The sequence below is a fragment of the Oncorhynchus tshawytscha genome, linkage group LG10, assembly GCF_018296145.1.
Source record: "Oncorhynchus tshawytscha isolate Ot180627B linkage group LG10, Otsh_v2.0, whole genome shotgun sequence".
Lineage (NCBI taxonomy): Eukaryota > Metazoa > Chordata > Actinopteri > Salmoniformes > Salmonidae > Oncorhynchus > Oncorhynchus tshawytscha.
The window spans coordinates 71872725-71885771 of NC_056438.1; the positions used below are offsets into that span (position 1 = coordinate 71872725).

Here is a 13047-nt window from a genome sequence, read left to right on the forward strand (position 1 = left end):
AAAAAGATCCCACCATGTCAAACGAAGGAATCACAAGAGGTTGGTGGCACCTTAATCGGGGAGGATGGGCTCGTGGTAATAGCTAGAGCAGAGTAGGGTGGCATGGTTTCAAACATATAGAAACCACATTTTTGACTCCGTTCAAGGCAGCAGCTACTCTTCCTGTGGTCCAAACACATTGATATTTATATTACACATAAAACAAAACAGTACTTCATATAACACTGTCACACTACCAGATATCCACAACACAAAATGTATGATACCACTCTACAACATTATTACGGTGTACGGGTTTCTCTTCACAGTCCATGCTGTTCCATAAGGTGCATTTTTATCAGATTTTTCCTGCTTGTATCAGTTACCTTATGTGGAATAGAGTTCCTTGTATCCATGAATCTATCTATGTAGTACTGTGTGCCTCCCATAGTCTGTTCTGGACAGACTATGTCTGTTCTACCCCCCCCCCCCCACACGACATTTATTTAGTCGGTTACCTTACCACTCAAACGTGCCCATTATCAGCAGCACATCCACTGGGCGGTGGTAAGTGATACATGATCTGTTATTTTGTGAAGTTCCCGGTAATTCTATTCTAAGTTAACATATTAGAAACGTATGTCTAAACGTCTTCTTAAAGCATCTCGGCTATCTGAAAAATAGTTCGCTAGATACCGGTATCTATCTTTGTGTGCTGATGGCTAAGTTGAGCTAGCTGGCTAGGGGTGTAGCTAGCTAGTACGCGTGCTATCTTTAAGCAGGCGGTTGTTATCTGACGTTTGTGTCACCAGCAACACACAGCCCACAACAATAATCATGTTGGAGTAGACTATGTTGGGTCCTTTCTGATTTTGCAGTCGTTTAATTGCATTTCAGTCTTGGTCTTCGTCTCTTCGAGTTGAGCTGAGCGTTGCAGACATGGCCTGTCGCAGGATCACGCAGGAGACCTTCGATGCGGTGGTCAAGGAAAACATCGATGATTTCGACATGGACACTGCGGAGGCCTTAAGAGAAGCGGTAGAACAGTTTGAGTCTCAAGGTATACTAACGTTACATGATTTGATCTGAATCTGACATTGTAGGAGCAACATGCACGCCTACTGTAACTCAACCGTATGATAGGTAATGTATAAGATAAACCCCCTGATCCTGGATGAATCTCCCTTCTCTGTTTTTCCTCCATATTCCCCAGGGGTTGACCTCAGCTGTATAGTGAAAACTGTGCCGACAGCAGGTGATCACCAAACAGAGGAGCATGAGGTCCTTCAGGTTGGTATGGAGTATGTTCTGCGCAGATGAAAACACAACATAAGTCATCACCAAGTGCATTACATTTCACAGTACAGAAAAGTACAGGATGCCACCCATCATGCCACAGCTCTGTACCGTTTCTATTTACAGGCCCTTGAATCCCTTCAAATAGCATCTGACAGTAGTATGACTGCAGATCTGAATCGCTTCACTGAGCAGTGTTCTCTCGGCTTCGCCCAGAGGCACCTGGCAGCCCAGAAAGATGCCTATCCTACAATCATCTCCTGCTGTAGAACGACTCTGGATGAACAGGAGGCTCTGCTGGCCGCACTCTCTGCCCTGGCCGCTCTGACAGATGGCCAGCCAGACCTCCTTGACTCGGAGGGCAAGGATCTCCTTGTGAGCATCCTTGGCATGTACCAGACAGACCCTGCACTGATGTTAGTTGCCATCCGTACGGTCCGCCATTTCTGTTTGAAGCACGAGCAGAACAGGCAGGATTTGGTGAAGGCTGGAGTGCTGCCGTTGCTGACCGGTACCATCAAGAGACACACTGGACGCTCCGATCTGGTCAAAGAGGCCTGTAATGCCCTCCGGTACATGACCTTTGACGATGACATAAGAGTTCCTTTTGGACAGGCTCACGAACACGCCAAGATGATTGTTATGGAACACAATGGGTTGAAAGTTATTGTGGAGGCTGCTAAAGGTAATAGAAATGTCCAAAGGAAGATGCTATGAAAGATAGTGATATCTTTGAGTATTCAGGATGGTAGGTTCACATGTTTTATTCTTGGTGAATCACCTCTTCTGTGTTTCTTTTCTCCCTCTCAGCACACCCAGAGAATACCCCTGTCCTCAGTGTGCTGTGTGCCACTCTGTCCAGCCTGGCTGTGAGGAACGAGTTCTGTCAGGACATCTGTGACCTGGGAGGGTTAAAGTTCATGATGACCCTGCTGGCAGACAGTTATGAGTCCCAGGTAAGTTATGCTGACAAAAGTGCCTCAGACCAGCCTTTTTTAAACCTCTCCTTGTGGACCCCCAGCCATTCCATGTATTTGAACTATTCCACAACTAGCATACCTGATTCAACTTGTCATCAAGTGATTTCATTTGTCTTTACTAGAAACCAAATAGAAGCAAGCAATGAAACGGGGAGGAACCTGTCTGAATTTGTCAGTTAGAAACTCGTTTTCGTAGCAAAACGTTTTCCCTTGTGGAATATTTTGCTACGGTGTACATTTTTTTTATTTGTTGTTATTGAACATTTATTCAACTAGACAAGGCAGTTAAGAACAAATAGTTATTTACAATGTCGGCCTAACCCGGACGACACTGGGTCAATTGGGAGTCCCATAGGGTGGCGCACAATCACAGCCGGATGTGATGCAGCCTGGATTTGAACCAGGTACTGCAATGACGCCTCTGTCTTAGACCACTGCGCCACTCGGGAGATCCCTAATGAATACGCCCCAGGTGTGCTAGTTCAGGGTTAAAGCAAAATATGTAAACGTTTGGGGATCCCAGAGGAGAGACCCCCCCCCAAAAGGCTACTTCAGACTATGTTTCTGTCTTTTTTTATTACATGAGATTGTTTTGACTTGTGGTTCTCTGAATTGCTCACTAACTAGTTCACGTCCCTTCCAGGAGCTCACAAGGCAGGTACTCAGCGCTCTGAGGGCCATTGCAGGAAATGATGATGTTAAGGATGCTGTCACAAATGCCGGTGGAGTACAGCTCATCGTCATCGCCATGAACAGACACATGGGCAATGCTCAGGTGAGCCTTTCATTTCATGCAGTTGACTGACTTTGACAAATTATTTCATAAGTCTTTATTGTTTAAACATGTTATACATTTTTGTGTCTTTTATGTTGTGCCCATCTCTCCTGTCTAGGTGTGTGAGCAGGGCTGTGCTGCTCTCTCTGTCGTTGCTCTGCGCAAACCCAACAACTGCCAAGTCATTATGGAGGAAGGCGGTGCGCTGGCGGCTCTGCTGGCTATGAAGACCCATCCTGATGAGGTCAATGTGCAGGTAATACGAGGATACAAGAAGGAATCAGTTCCCCATGGGCACTACATAGGGCTATAACTGGTGATCAAACCTTCTTTAGCCTGCCATCTTTATGTAATACCATCTCTCTCTCTCTCTTTGTCTGTCTCTCTGTGTGTGTGTTCCCCAGAAACAGGGATGTATGCTGCTGAGGAACCTGGTGGCGCGCATGACTCACTTCAACCAGCCCATCCTGGAGATGGGAGCAGAGGCCCTCATCGCCCAGGCTCTGGCGGCCCACCGGGACTGTGGCGACCTGGCAAAAGCTGCCCTCAGGGACCTTGGCTGCCAGGTGGAGCTCCGAGAGCTGTGGACGGGCAAGAAGGGCAGCCTCACCAGAGATTGACATTAAGGTCTGAAAGGCCCTCGGTCACCCACCCTGGTCTGGAGGATGTACAGGAGGTACATGCTTTTGTTCCAGCCCAGCTATAACAACCTTGGTTGATTTAATTTACTGCTAATTTGAACAGGACACGTGTCAATTCAAAGCCGTAATAAAAGCTCACACACTCTGCAGCTCTTCAGAACCAGGGTTGGGGACCACTACACTCAGAACACCTGAACACAGTCAATAAAACTGCTAATCCTAGTAAATGGCCTCATCAAGTTTCTGATATCCCTGGGAAGCAGAGTTGTATGAAGAAGTACAGAGGGGGATAAAGCTGTTGGACTTGTAATGTTTATAAATGTATTATTATTTACTGTAAATATTTTTGTGGTTATTAGTTGTATTTTCACTTTTACAGCCATGTTCTTTCATCAGAATGGAAGTTTTAGTTTTATTTACCAGGTCTATTATAAAGTCTTGAAGTGTACTTAATTGATTGCAAACATGCTCTCTTGCACTCCGTTCTCTCTGTGCAGCTTCATTGTAATGTGGCTTTTGCCTGTACTCCCAAATTGTTTCTTTGCTGAGTTGGACATTTTTAGATTTTAATGTGCATAACATGTTTTTTTCACCTCCAAACATTCCTTAACAATACTCTGCGGGTGGGTTAAATTAGAAGTGAAGTAATTCATTTAAAATAGAGTACCTTTTTTCAAATATTGACTTCAGTTTGACCCCAACCTTGCAACACATTTACTCTTAAAGTGTCCATTTTTAAGTCCACCTGTTTGTCTCCTGTTATAGTAGGAAACTGGAAATTCTGATACATGCCTTTTCCTCAGAGAGACCGGCTTGTGAACAGTGTATTAAAACCAACTGATTCATAATGTCTGCATTTTTTTTGCTGATCTAAACTAGGTCATCTCTTTGCAGCTGCACAAAATGAATCTAAAACATTATGAAATCTGATGTGTGTCTGATTTAGACTGTCCATTGGCTTGAGGGTGTTCTACCTGTGTCTGCATGTATTTGTGTGAGCGAGATGGGAGAAAGAAAAGTAGACACCAGTACACTGCTGAATGCTCATGCAGTTCAAGTGCAATGATGCATTTGGGAGTGAATTCTAACTTCCATTTAAGTAAAAAATGTAATATGCATTGATGTCAGTTGGAGACGGAGTCAAAATTAATCTTAAATAGATGTTAAGATTCACCTGTTGGACTGTGGAAGTATTCGGCAGTGTGCTGGTGTCTGGTTTTCTTTCATGACGTTACCGTTGGCACCCTGCAGCTGAAAGGAACCAAACTGGAAGTGGGTACAGTACCGTACCTCTAAACTGAGAGTGGCTGAGCTCTGGTGTGTGAATGGGACTCTCTTCTATGTTTGAGTGAACTAAAGGATGTTGTTTACTGAGCTCCCATTGGTTAGTGACAAGAAGGGGATGAGTTGTTTAGACTTTTTGTTAGGATACTGTTCTCTCTGCCCTACAATGATAAAATCTGTAGAACCAGTCTGAGGTGTTGCCCAGCAGTCAGGAACACTGGTCACATTCATGTCTACAAACTGTTTCACCCACTTCATATGCATATACTGTATTCATGGCTCATCCTATATAATTATGTTTTTTTATTTTCTTGATTATGTGTGCATTTTTATTGCTATGCTTTACTGCACGGTTGGAGCTAGCAACACAAGCATTTCGAGGCACCTGCAATAACTGAACATCTGTGTACTCAACCAGTAAACTTTCATTTGAGGGACTAGGATCAGATGAAGATGGATAAAACATGTTATGCATGAACCTCATCTCTATATTGGACAGTGCTCTATAATCCTGGTCCTGGGGAGTTTACATGGCGTGCATAGATGATACATTGATTAACACAGCTGCTGTTCAATTTATCGTCTATAAGGGGAACTCACGTTCTGAAAATAGAGACATTGCACATTGCAGACAGAACATTAACTTTCAACTCTATATAAGTGAGCCCTCTTTTGTTAATTGCATTTTTCGTTGCAAAATTCATAGACTCACAAAAACTCATGATTCCCAAACAAAAGCTTTTCGTTTATTCCGTTAACGCCCCTCAAACGGACCTATCGAAGCATCCGTCACCTCCCAATGACTTCACTTCCCAGTACCCCACCGCACTCGCCCTTGCAAAGCTTGCTGCTAGCGGTGTCACAGCAGATACAGAACAGCATGGAAGGTGACAGTTACTAAAGTCATAGTTGGGGCAATGAAACAGAAAATAATGTCACAGACAGTGCCTCCGGGATCTGAAAACGTTAGCGACACGAAAGTGTTCAACTTTCAAAAGTTTTATATTCAAAACCTGGACACACTTTGAACATTGACGTGACAGATCGCTGTTTAGCTAGCTCGCTAACCCTGCTAGCTAAGTTATTTTGGTGTGCAGAATCAATTCGATAGCCATCGCTAAACTCAAGGACGGCGTAGGGTGGAGACAGGCTGCCAACTGAATATTTAAAGAAAACGTCTAAATTAATTTAAAAAAACAAGGAAACCCGGAAGGATCCACAGGGGGTGCTAGGATATCGACAAGGTAAGATAACAATGCTCGTGTAACTGCTTATTGATAAAATTAACAACCAGTTGAACCAGTGTCGGCATAGAAGTGAACGGGTCTCCTGCTATGACCAGATGCTGTTTCAACATCCAGTAGCTAGCTAGCATTATCTGCAGTGCGTATATATATGTTAGTTACCCTGGCTAGTCACTAGTTAGATGTCTAGTTTGCTAACATACATGTAGAGATGACACTCCAGGAATAGAAAAGTTGTCCCTCTTTGTCAACTTCTGGTGCCTTTGTCACTGTGTGCAGCCACTTGTCCAATGTCACTGTTATTTTGTCAACACACACATATATATATATATATATATATGATGTCATCTGATCTGGAAGAAGATATAAATCCTAGCTAGCTAATCCTTTGCTGCCTAAATATGTCATATGTAAACATTCTGAATATCTAGGTTACATTCACGATATGGTGTTATATGCCTATATTCCCATACATTTGGTAGGTGTGTTAGTACAGTATGCTAGATGCAGATTGAACCCCAGATATGTGATAACAGTGCATTCGGAAAGTATTCAGACTGCTTGACTTTTTCCACATTTTGTTACGTTACAGCCTTATTCTAAAATTGATTAAATAGTTTTTTTCCCTCTTCAATCTACACACAATACCCAATAATGACAAAGCAAAAAACAGGTTTAGAATTTGGACTGGGAGTGTCGCTGCACAGCTATTTTCAGGTCTCTCCAGAAATGTTAAATCTGGATCAAGTCCAGGTTCTGGCTGGGCCACTCAAGGACATTCCAGCGTTGTCTTGGCTGTGTGCTTAAGGCCGTTGTCCTGTTGGAAGGTGAACCTTTGCTCCAGTTCGTGGTCCTGAGCGCCCTGGAGCAGGTTTTCATCAAGGATCTCTATGTACTTTGCTCCGTTCATCTTTCCCTCAATCCGGACTAGTCTCCCAGTCCCTGCCTCTTAAAAACATTCCCACATCATGATGCTGCCACCACCATGGTTCACCGTAGGGATGATGCCAGGTTTCCTCCAGACGTGACGCTTGGTATTCAGGCCAAAGATTTTAATCTTGGTTTCATCAGACCAGAGAATCTTGTTTCTCATGGTCTGAGAGTCCTTTAGATGCCTTTTGGCAAACTCCAAGCGGGCTGTCATGTGCCTTTTACTGAGGAGTGGCTTCCGTCTTGCCACTGTACCATAAAGGCCTGATTGGTGGAGAGCTGCAGAGGTGGTTGTCCTTCTGGAAGGTTCTCCCATCTCCACAGAGGAACTCTAGCTATGTCAGAGTGACCATCAGGTTCTTGGTCACCTCCCTGACCAAGGCCCTTCTCCCCCGATTGCTCAGTTTGGCCTGGTGGCCAGCTCTAGGAAGTCTTGGTGGTTACAAACATCTTCCATTTAAGAATGATGGATGCCACTGTGTTCTTGGGGTCCTTCAATGCTGCAGAAATGTTTTGGTACCCTTCCCCAGATATTTTCCTCAACACAATCTTGTGTCAAAGCTCTACAGACAATTCCTTTGACCTCATGGCTTGGTTTTTGCTCTGACATGCACTGTCAACTGTGGGACCTTATATAGACAGGTGTGTGCCCTTTCCAAATCATGTCCAATCAATTGAATTTACCACAGGTGGACTCCAAGTTGGATGATCAATGGAAACAGGATGCACCTGAGCTCAATTTTGAATCTCAATGAAAGGGTCTGAATACTTATGTATACTTATACTTATACTTATAGACTAGTCCGGATTGAGGGAAAGATGAACGGAGCAAAGTACATAGAGATCCTTGATGAAAACCTGCTCCAGGGCGCTCAGGACCACGAACTGGAGCAAAGGTTCACCTTAAGTTACTTCTGGGTTTTTTTCTTATAAATTTGCCAAAATGTATAACAACCTGGTTTTGCTTTGTCATTATGGGGTATTGTGTGTGTGGATATTGATGAGTATTTTTATTTTTTTAAATTATTTTCAGAATAAGTCTGTAAAGTAACAAAATGTGGAAAAAGGGAAGGGATCTGAATACTTTCTGAATGCACTGTATGTTTCCATTTCTGGGCATTACACTTTAACTTATACAAACGCTGCCATAGATGTTTCAACTAACTTGCTCTTGGCGATACTGTCTAGGTTCTCAATTCGGGGGGAAAAAGGTATCTTTTATAAATGTCCGTGTCCAGTTGCAGAAATAACCATGTCCACTCTACAACAACTCAAAGATATTAAATCTATGTTTTGTATGGACTGTGCCTCACTGTCGCGTCATATTGAAATGACTAGTTCCTGCAAAGATGCTGGGAAATCCTGGATGTGCGGCAGGTAAGATGGCGAGGACCCTCCTTGTGTGGTACAAAGCATTAGGACTGGGATTTGACAGGGACTTCACGATACCTAGTTGCCGATAGGATATGTATTGCAATTTGATACTGTGATTTGATTGCGATTCGATGTTCCAAACGTATTGCTCACCATATGTCTGCTGCAGAGGGACAAGAGAGAGCCCGGAGAAAATGAGTTTTAGGTCTGGGATCAGCTCTTTCTAGTACAGCAGGTCTAGACTAGTTTGGGGAGTAGTCTACTGTACCAACACACCTACCATGTAAGTCCAATTACATTTCTATTTTTAAAGGATTACTTAGAAATAATTGACTAAAAATACAGTACTCTATTGTGACTTGGTATGTTGATGACATGTAACGTGACAACCCATGAATATGTTCCTTAGGTCTTCTGTTGTCATGACAGAATGCAAACAACAAAGGGAATAAAGTGCACCACATAAAAAAGAAAAGGAGTTTGGTATTTGGCCATGCTGTAGGGATGCCAATATTAGTTGCCACTGACTACGCGTCTTCCAACAGCCCCCGTTTGTTCTTTCTAGGCTCATCCCTCTATACTGCTATTTTCATACCTCATTCTCCTCTCTATTCCCAGAAGGCGGTTCAGTCTGGGTTTCAAGAATGGGTGATTTTTGCAGTGTAATGATTAATTCAAAGACCTGTAGGTTAGCCTAGATATCCTCGACAGAGATTATTTAGCTTGCTTTGTTTCTTTTCTCAGAGTAGGCTGAGGTGGAGTCCCTCTGTGGGCATACACAGTTTATTCTGTGTGTCTGACTGCCAATTCCATATTTTAGTTTAGTCACTCCTTTTCTTTTTTATGTGGTGCACTTTATTCCCTTTGTTGTTTGCGATGTGACCCTGAGAAAAATGCATCAAATAAAAATGTGTGCTGTCGTGTGTGTGTGTGTGTGTGTGTGTGTACACCTGCACAATATAAGAGTAGGTGTGAGCTCACTGAGCTGTATTTGGTAGAATTGTCACCAGTATCGAGATACCTTGCCACAATACTTCTGAGTAACAAAACATGAATCAGACTTAATTTCTTGAGGAAAACAGTCAAAATGTTGGAAAAAACAGCCTCATGTTATCACCTCAGTATATTTTTTTATCATGACGGCCCTAGTGTATGGACAGACACCTTTCACCCAGAAAGCAGCAGCAGCTTTGTGCTATGCCAGTCCAGAGGTGCTTCTGTTGATGAAATGTTGCCCAGTAACTTATTATAGCCCTGAGATGTAGGGCAGACAGACAGAGGGGTAACTCAAGTAGCCTGTTGCTCTCAAATGTCTCTCTCTCTTCATTCTTTCAATGTTAACGCTCAGTCTGGATACATTGTGGTGGAAACTTTTAAATGTCCTTTACTTTTATTTAGTTGTCATAAACTCCAAGTGAGATCTTTGTCAAAGCAGCCGTGAATGTGTAGAAATCACCATACAGCAACTTTTCTGTTGATGGCTAAATACAGGGCTAACCTAGAACAACGGTTGTGTAAATACAGGGCTAACCTAAAACAATGGTTGTGTAAATACAGGGCTAGCTTAGAACAATGGTTGTGTAAATACAGGGCTAACCTAGAAAAACTGTTGTGTAAATACAGGGCTAACCTAGAACAATGGTTGTGTAAATACAGGGCTAGCCTAGACCACCAACGGTTGTGTAAATACAGGGCTAGCCTAGACCACCAACGGTTGTGTAAATACAGGGCTAGCCTAGCACAATGGTTGTGTAAATACAGGGCTAGCCTAGCACAATTGTTGGCTGCCTAAAACACAGGGCTAGCCTAGACCAACAACGGTTGTGTAAATACAGGGCTAACCTAGAACAATGGTTGTGTAAATAAAGGGCTAGCCTAGAACAATGGTTGTGTAAATACAGGGCTAGCCTAGACCACCAACGGTTGTGTAAATACAGGGCTAGCCTAGACCACCAACTGTTGTGTAAATACAGGGCTAGCCTAGACCACCAACGGTTGTGTAAATACAGGGCTAGCCTAGACCACCAACGGTTGTGTAAATACAGGGCTAGCCTAGCACAATGGTTGTGTAAATACAGGGCTAGCCTAGCACAATTGTTGTGTAAACACAGGGCTAGCCTAGACCAACAACGGTTGTGTAAATACAGGGCTAACCTAGAACAATGGTTGTGTAAATACAGGGCTAACCTAGAACAATGGTTGTGTAAATACAGGGCTAGCCTAGAACAATGGTTGTGTAAATAAAGGGCTAGCCTAGAACAATGGTTGTGTAAATAAAGGGCTAACCTAGAACAATGGTTGTGTAAATACAGGGCTAGCCTAGAACAATGGTTGTGTAAATACAGGGCTAGCCTAGAACAATGGTTGTGTAAATACAGGGCTAACCTAGAAAAATGGTTGTGTAAATACAAGGCTAACCTAGAACAATGGTTGTGTAAATACAGGGCTAGCCTAGACCACCAACGGTTGTTTAAATACAGGGCTAGCCTAGCACAATGGTTGTGTAAATACAGGGCTAGCCTAGCACAATTGTTGTGTAAACACAGGGCTAGCCTAGAACAATGGTTGTGTAAATACAGGGCTAACCTAGAACAATGGTTGTGTAAATACAGGGCTAGCCTAGAACAATGGTTGTGTAAGTACAGGGCTAGCCTAGCACAATGGTTGTGTAAGTACAGGGCTAGCCTAGCACAATGGTTGTGTAAGTACAGGGCTAGCCTAGACCAACAACGGTGTTGTAAATACAGGGCTAACCTAGAACAATGGTTGTGTAAATACAGGGCTAACCTAGAACAATGGTTGTGTAAATACAGGGCTAACCTAGAACAATGGTTGTGTAAATACAGGGCTAGCCTAGAACAATGGTTGTGTAAGTACAGGGCTAGCCTAGCACAATGGTTGTGTAAGTACAGGGCTAGCCTAGCACAATGGTTGTGTAAATACAGGGCTAGCCTAGACCAACAACGGTGTTGTAAATACAGGGCTAGCCTAGACCACCAAGGGTTGTGTAAATACAGGGCTAGCCTAGACCACCAACGGTTGTGTAAATACAGGGCTAGCCTAGACCACCAACGGTTGTGTAAATACAGGGCTAGCCTAGACCACCAGCGGTTGTGTAAATACAGGGCTAGCCTAGACCACCAAGGGTTGTGTAAATACAGGGCTAGCCTAGACCACCAAGGGTTGTGTAAATACAGGGCTAGCCTAGACCACCAACGGTTGTGTAAATACAGGGCTAGCCTAGACCACCAACGGTTGTGTAAATACAGGGCTAGCCTAGACCACCAACGGTTGTGTAAATACAGGGCTAGCCTAGACCACCAACGGTTGTGTAAATACAGGGCTAGCCTAGACCACCAACGGTTGTGTAAATACAGGGCTAGCCTAGACCACCAACGGTTGGGTAAATACAGGGCTAGCCTAGACCACCAACGGTTGTGTAAATACAGGGCTAGCCTAGACCACCAACGGTTGGGTAAATACAGGGCTGGCCTAGACCACCAACGGTTGTGTAAATACAGGGCTAGCCTAGACCACCAGCGGTTCTGTAAATACAGGGCTAGCCTAGACCACCAGCGGTTCTGTAAATACAGGGCTAGCCTAGACCACCAACGGTTGTGTAAATACAGGGCTAGCCTAGACCACCAACGGTTGTGTAAGGGTGGAACAGAGATTTCTCTTTGACAGGGGCATTACTCCTGAAGGCAAAGCCTCTCACAGGGTCTTTATTAATGTGCCCTGATTAGTTAATTCACTAATTGAGCTGTCGTCCATAGAGTTTCTGCTCTGTTAACCCATTCTTTGTCATGTCAATTGATCTACAGGGATTTGGCGTACTGTAGTAAAGATCTGTTCAGTGGAGCACTGGGGCATTTGTAATTGTTGTTGTGTGACCTAATTAATTCTAGTGTCTTGTCAGTGTTGCATTTCAGCTGACAAACAGTGGCAATCAGTAGAGAGGTTGCTTGAGACAAGAATCTGCATTGACATGTTCATTCATGTGTTTTCCCCTCTCTGTTTGTCCCTTGGTCCTTGCCTTTCCTAGTTTCAGGTAGTTGGCGTTGCCGCCTCCCGGTGGCCGGTGTGTATGAGTGTGGGCAGCGGCTGGTGAGCGTCGTAGTCCACGGGGATGGGGAATGGAGTCCAGCAACACCAGGCAACACCACTCACACAAGGAGAGGTGCTGCCACTGCCCTCCGACAGCCAGGCAGAGGTAAGCTGTAGTTTAATGTGGTCATTGGCTGGGGCCTGGAGTTTTGCTCCGTCTGGTCATGTGATTAGGAAAAACTCCAAGTTTGGCTCCATTATTGACCCAACTCTTAATTCCCAGTCCAACCTTTGCAGGTCTACATATTGTTTTGCGTAGGGGCTAGGAGCCGGTTTGGAATAAGGCCTTTTCCCCACCATAACTATAGCTTCCAATGGCTATCCTTTGTGTGGAGGAAGGTCATGCCTTAACCTGGACAAGAGAATAAATTATTCCGGACTAAAAACAATTTCTTAATTCAAGACAAACAGTAGGCTTAAACAAAATAACTCAAAGC

General features: G+C 43.9%; 2 protein-coding genes across 2 annotated transcripts in view; both read left to right on the forward strand.

Annotated features, from left to right (window-relative positions):
* The first annotated feature begins 442 nt into the window (after positions 1-442).
* On the forward strand, positions 443-4519 carry armc6 (armadillo repeat containing 6). The gene is made up of 8 exons (XM_024436218.2): positions 443-546; positions 877-1039; positions 1193-1269; positions 1402-1960; positions 2086-2231; positions 2899-3030; positions 3149-3286; positions 3435-4519. Exons 2-8 carry the CDS (start codon positions 919-921, stop codon positions 3648-3650), a joined length of 1389 nt encoding a protein of 462 aa, XP_024291986.1. The 5' UTR covers positions 443-546; positions 877-918; the 3' UTR covers positions 3651-4519.
* A 1136-nt stretch (positions 4520-5655) lies between these two features.
* Positions 5656-13047, forward strand: part of slc25a42 (solute carrier family 25 member 42) — a 28095-nt gene continuing 20703 nt past the window's right edge. The window contains exons 1-2 of the mRNA XM_024436219.2: positions 5656-6199; positions 12549-12716. Coding sequence (XP_024291987.2) covers positions 12633-12716 — 84 coding nt within the window. The 5' untranslated portion in view covers positions 5656-6199; positions 12549-12632. The remainder of the gene's footprint in view (positions 6200-12548; positions 12717-13047) is intronic.

Bases quoted from the DNA above. Each gene is read 5' to 3' on its own strand.
- armc6 (XM_024436218.2), top strand. From the start codon at position 919: ATGGCCTGTCGCAGGATCACGCAGGAGACCTTCGATGCGGTGGTCAAG. The intron at 2,232-2,898 runs GTAAGTTATGCT...CGTCCCTTCCAG, and splicing joins CAGACAGTTATGAGTCCCAG to GAGCTCACAAGGCAGGTACT. The intron at 3,287-3,434 runs GTAATACGAGGA...TGTGTTCCCCAG, and splicing joins CTGATGAGGTCAATGTGCAG to AAACAGGGATGTATGCTGCT.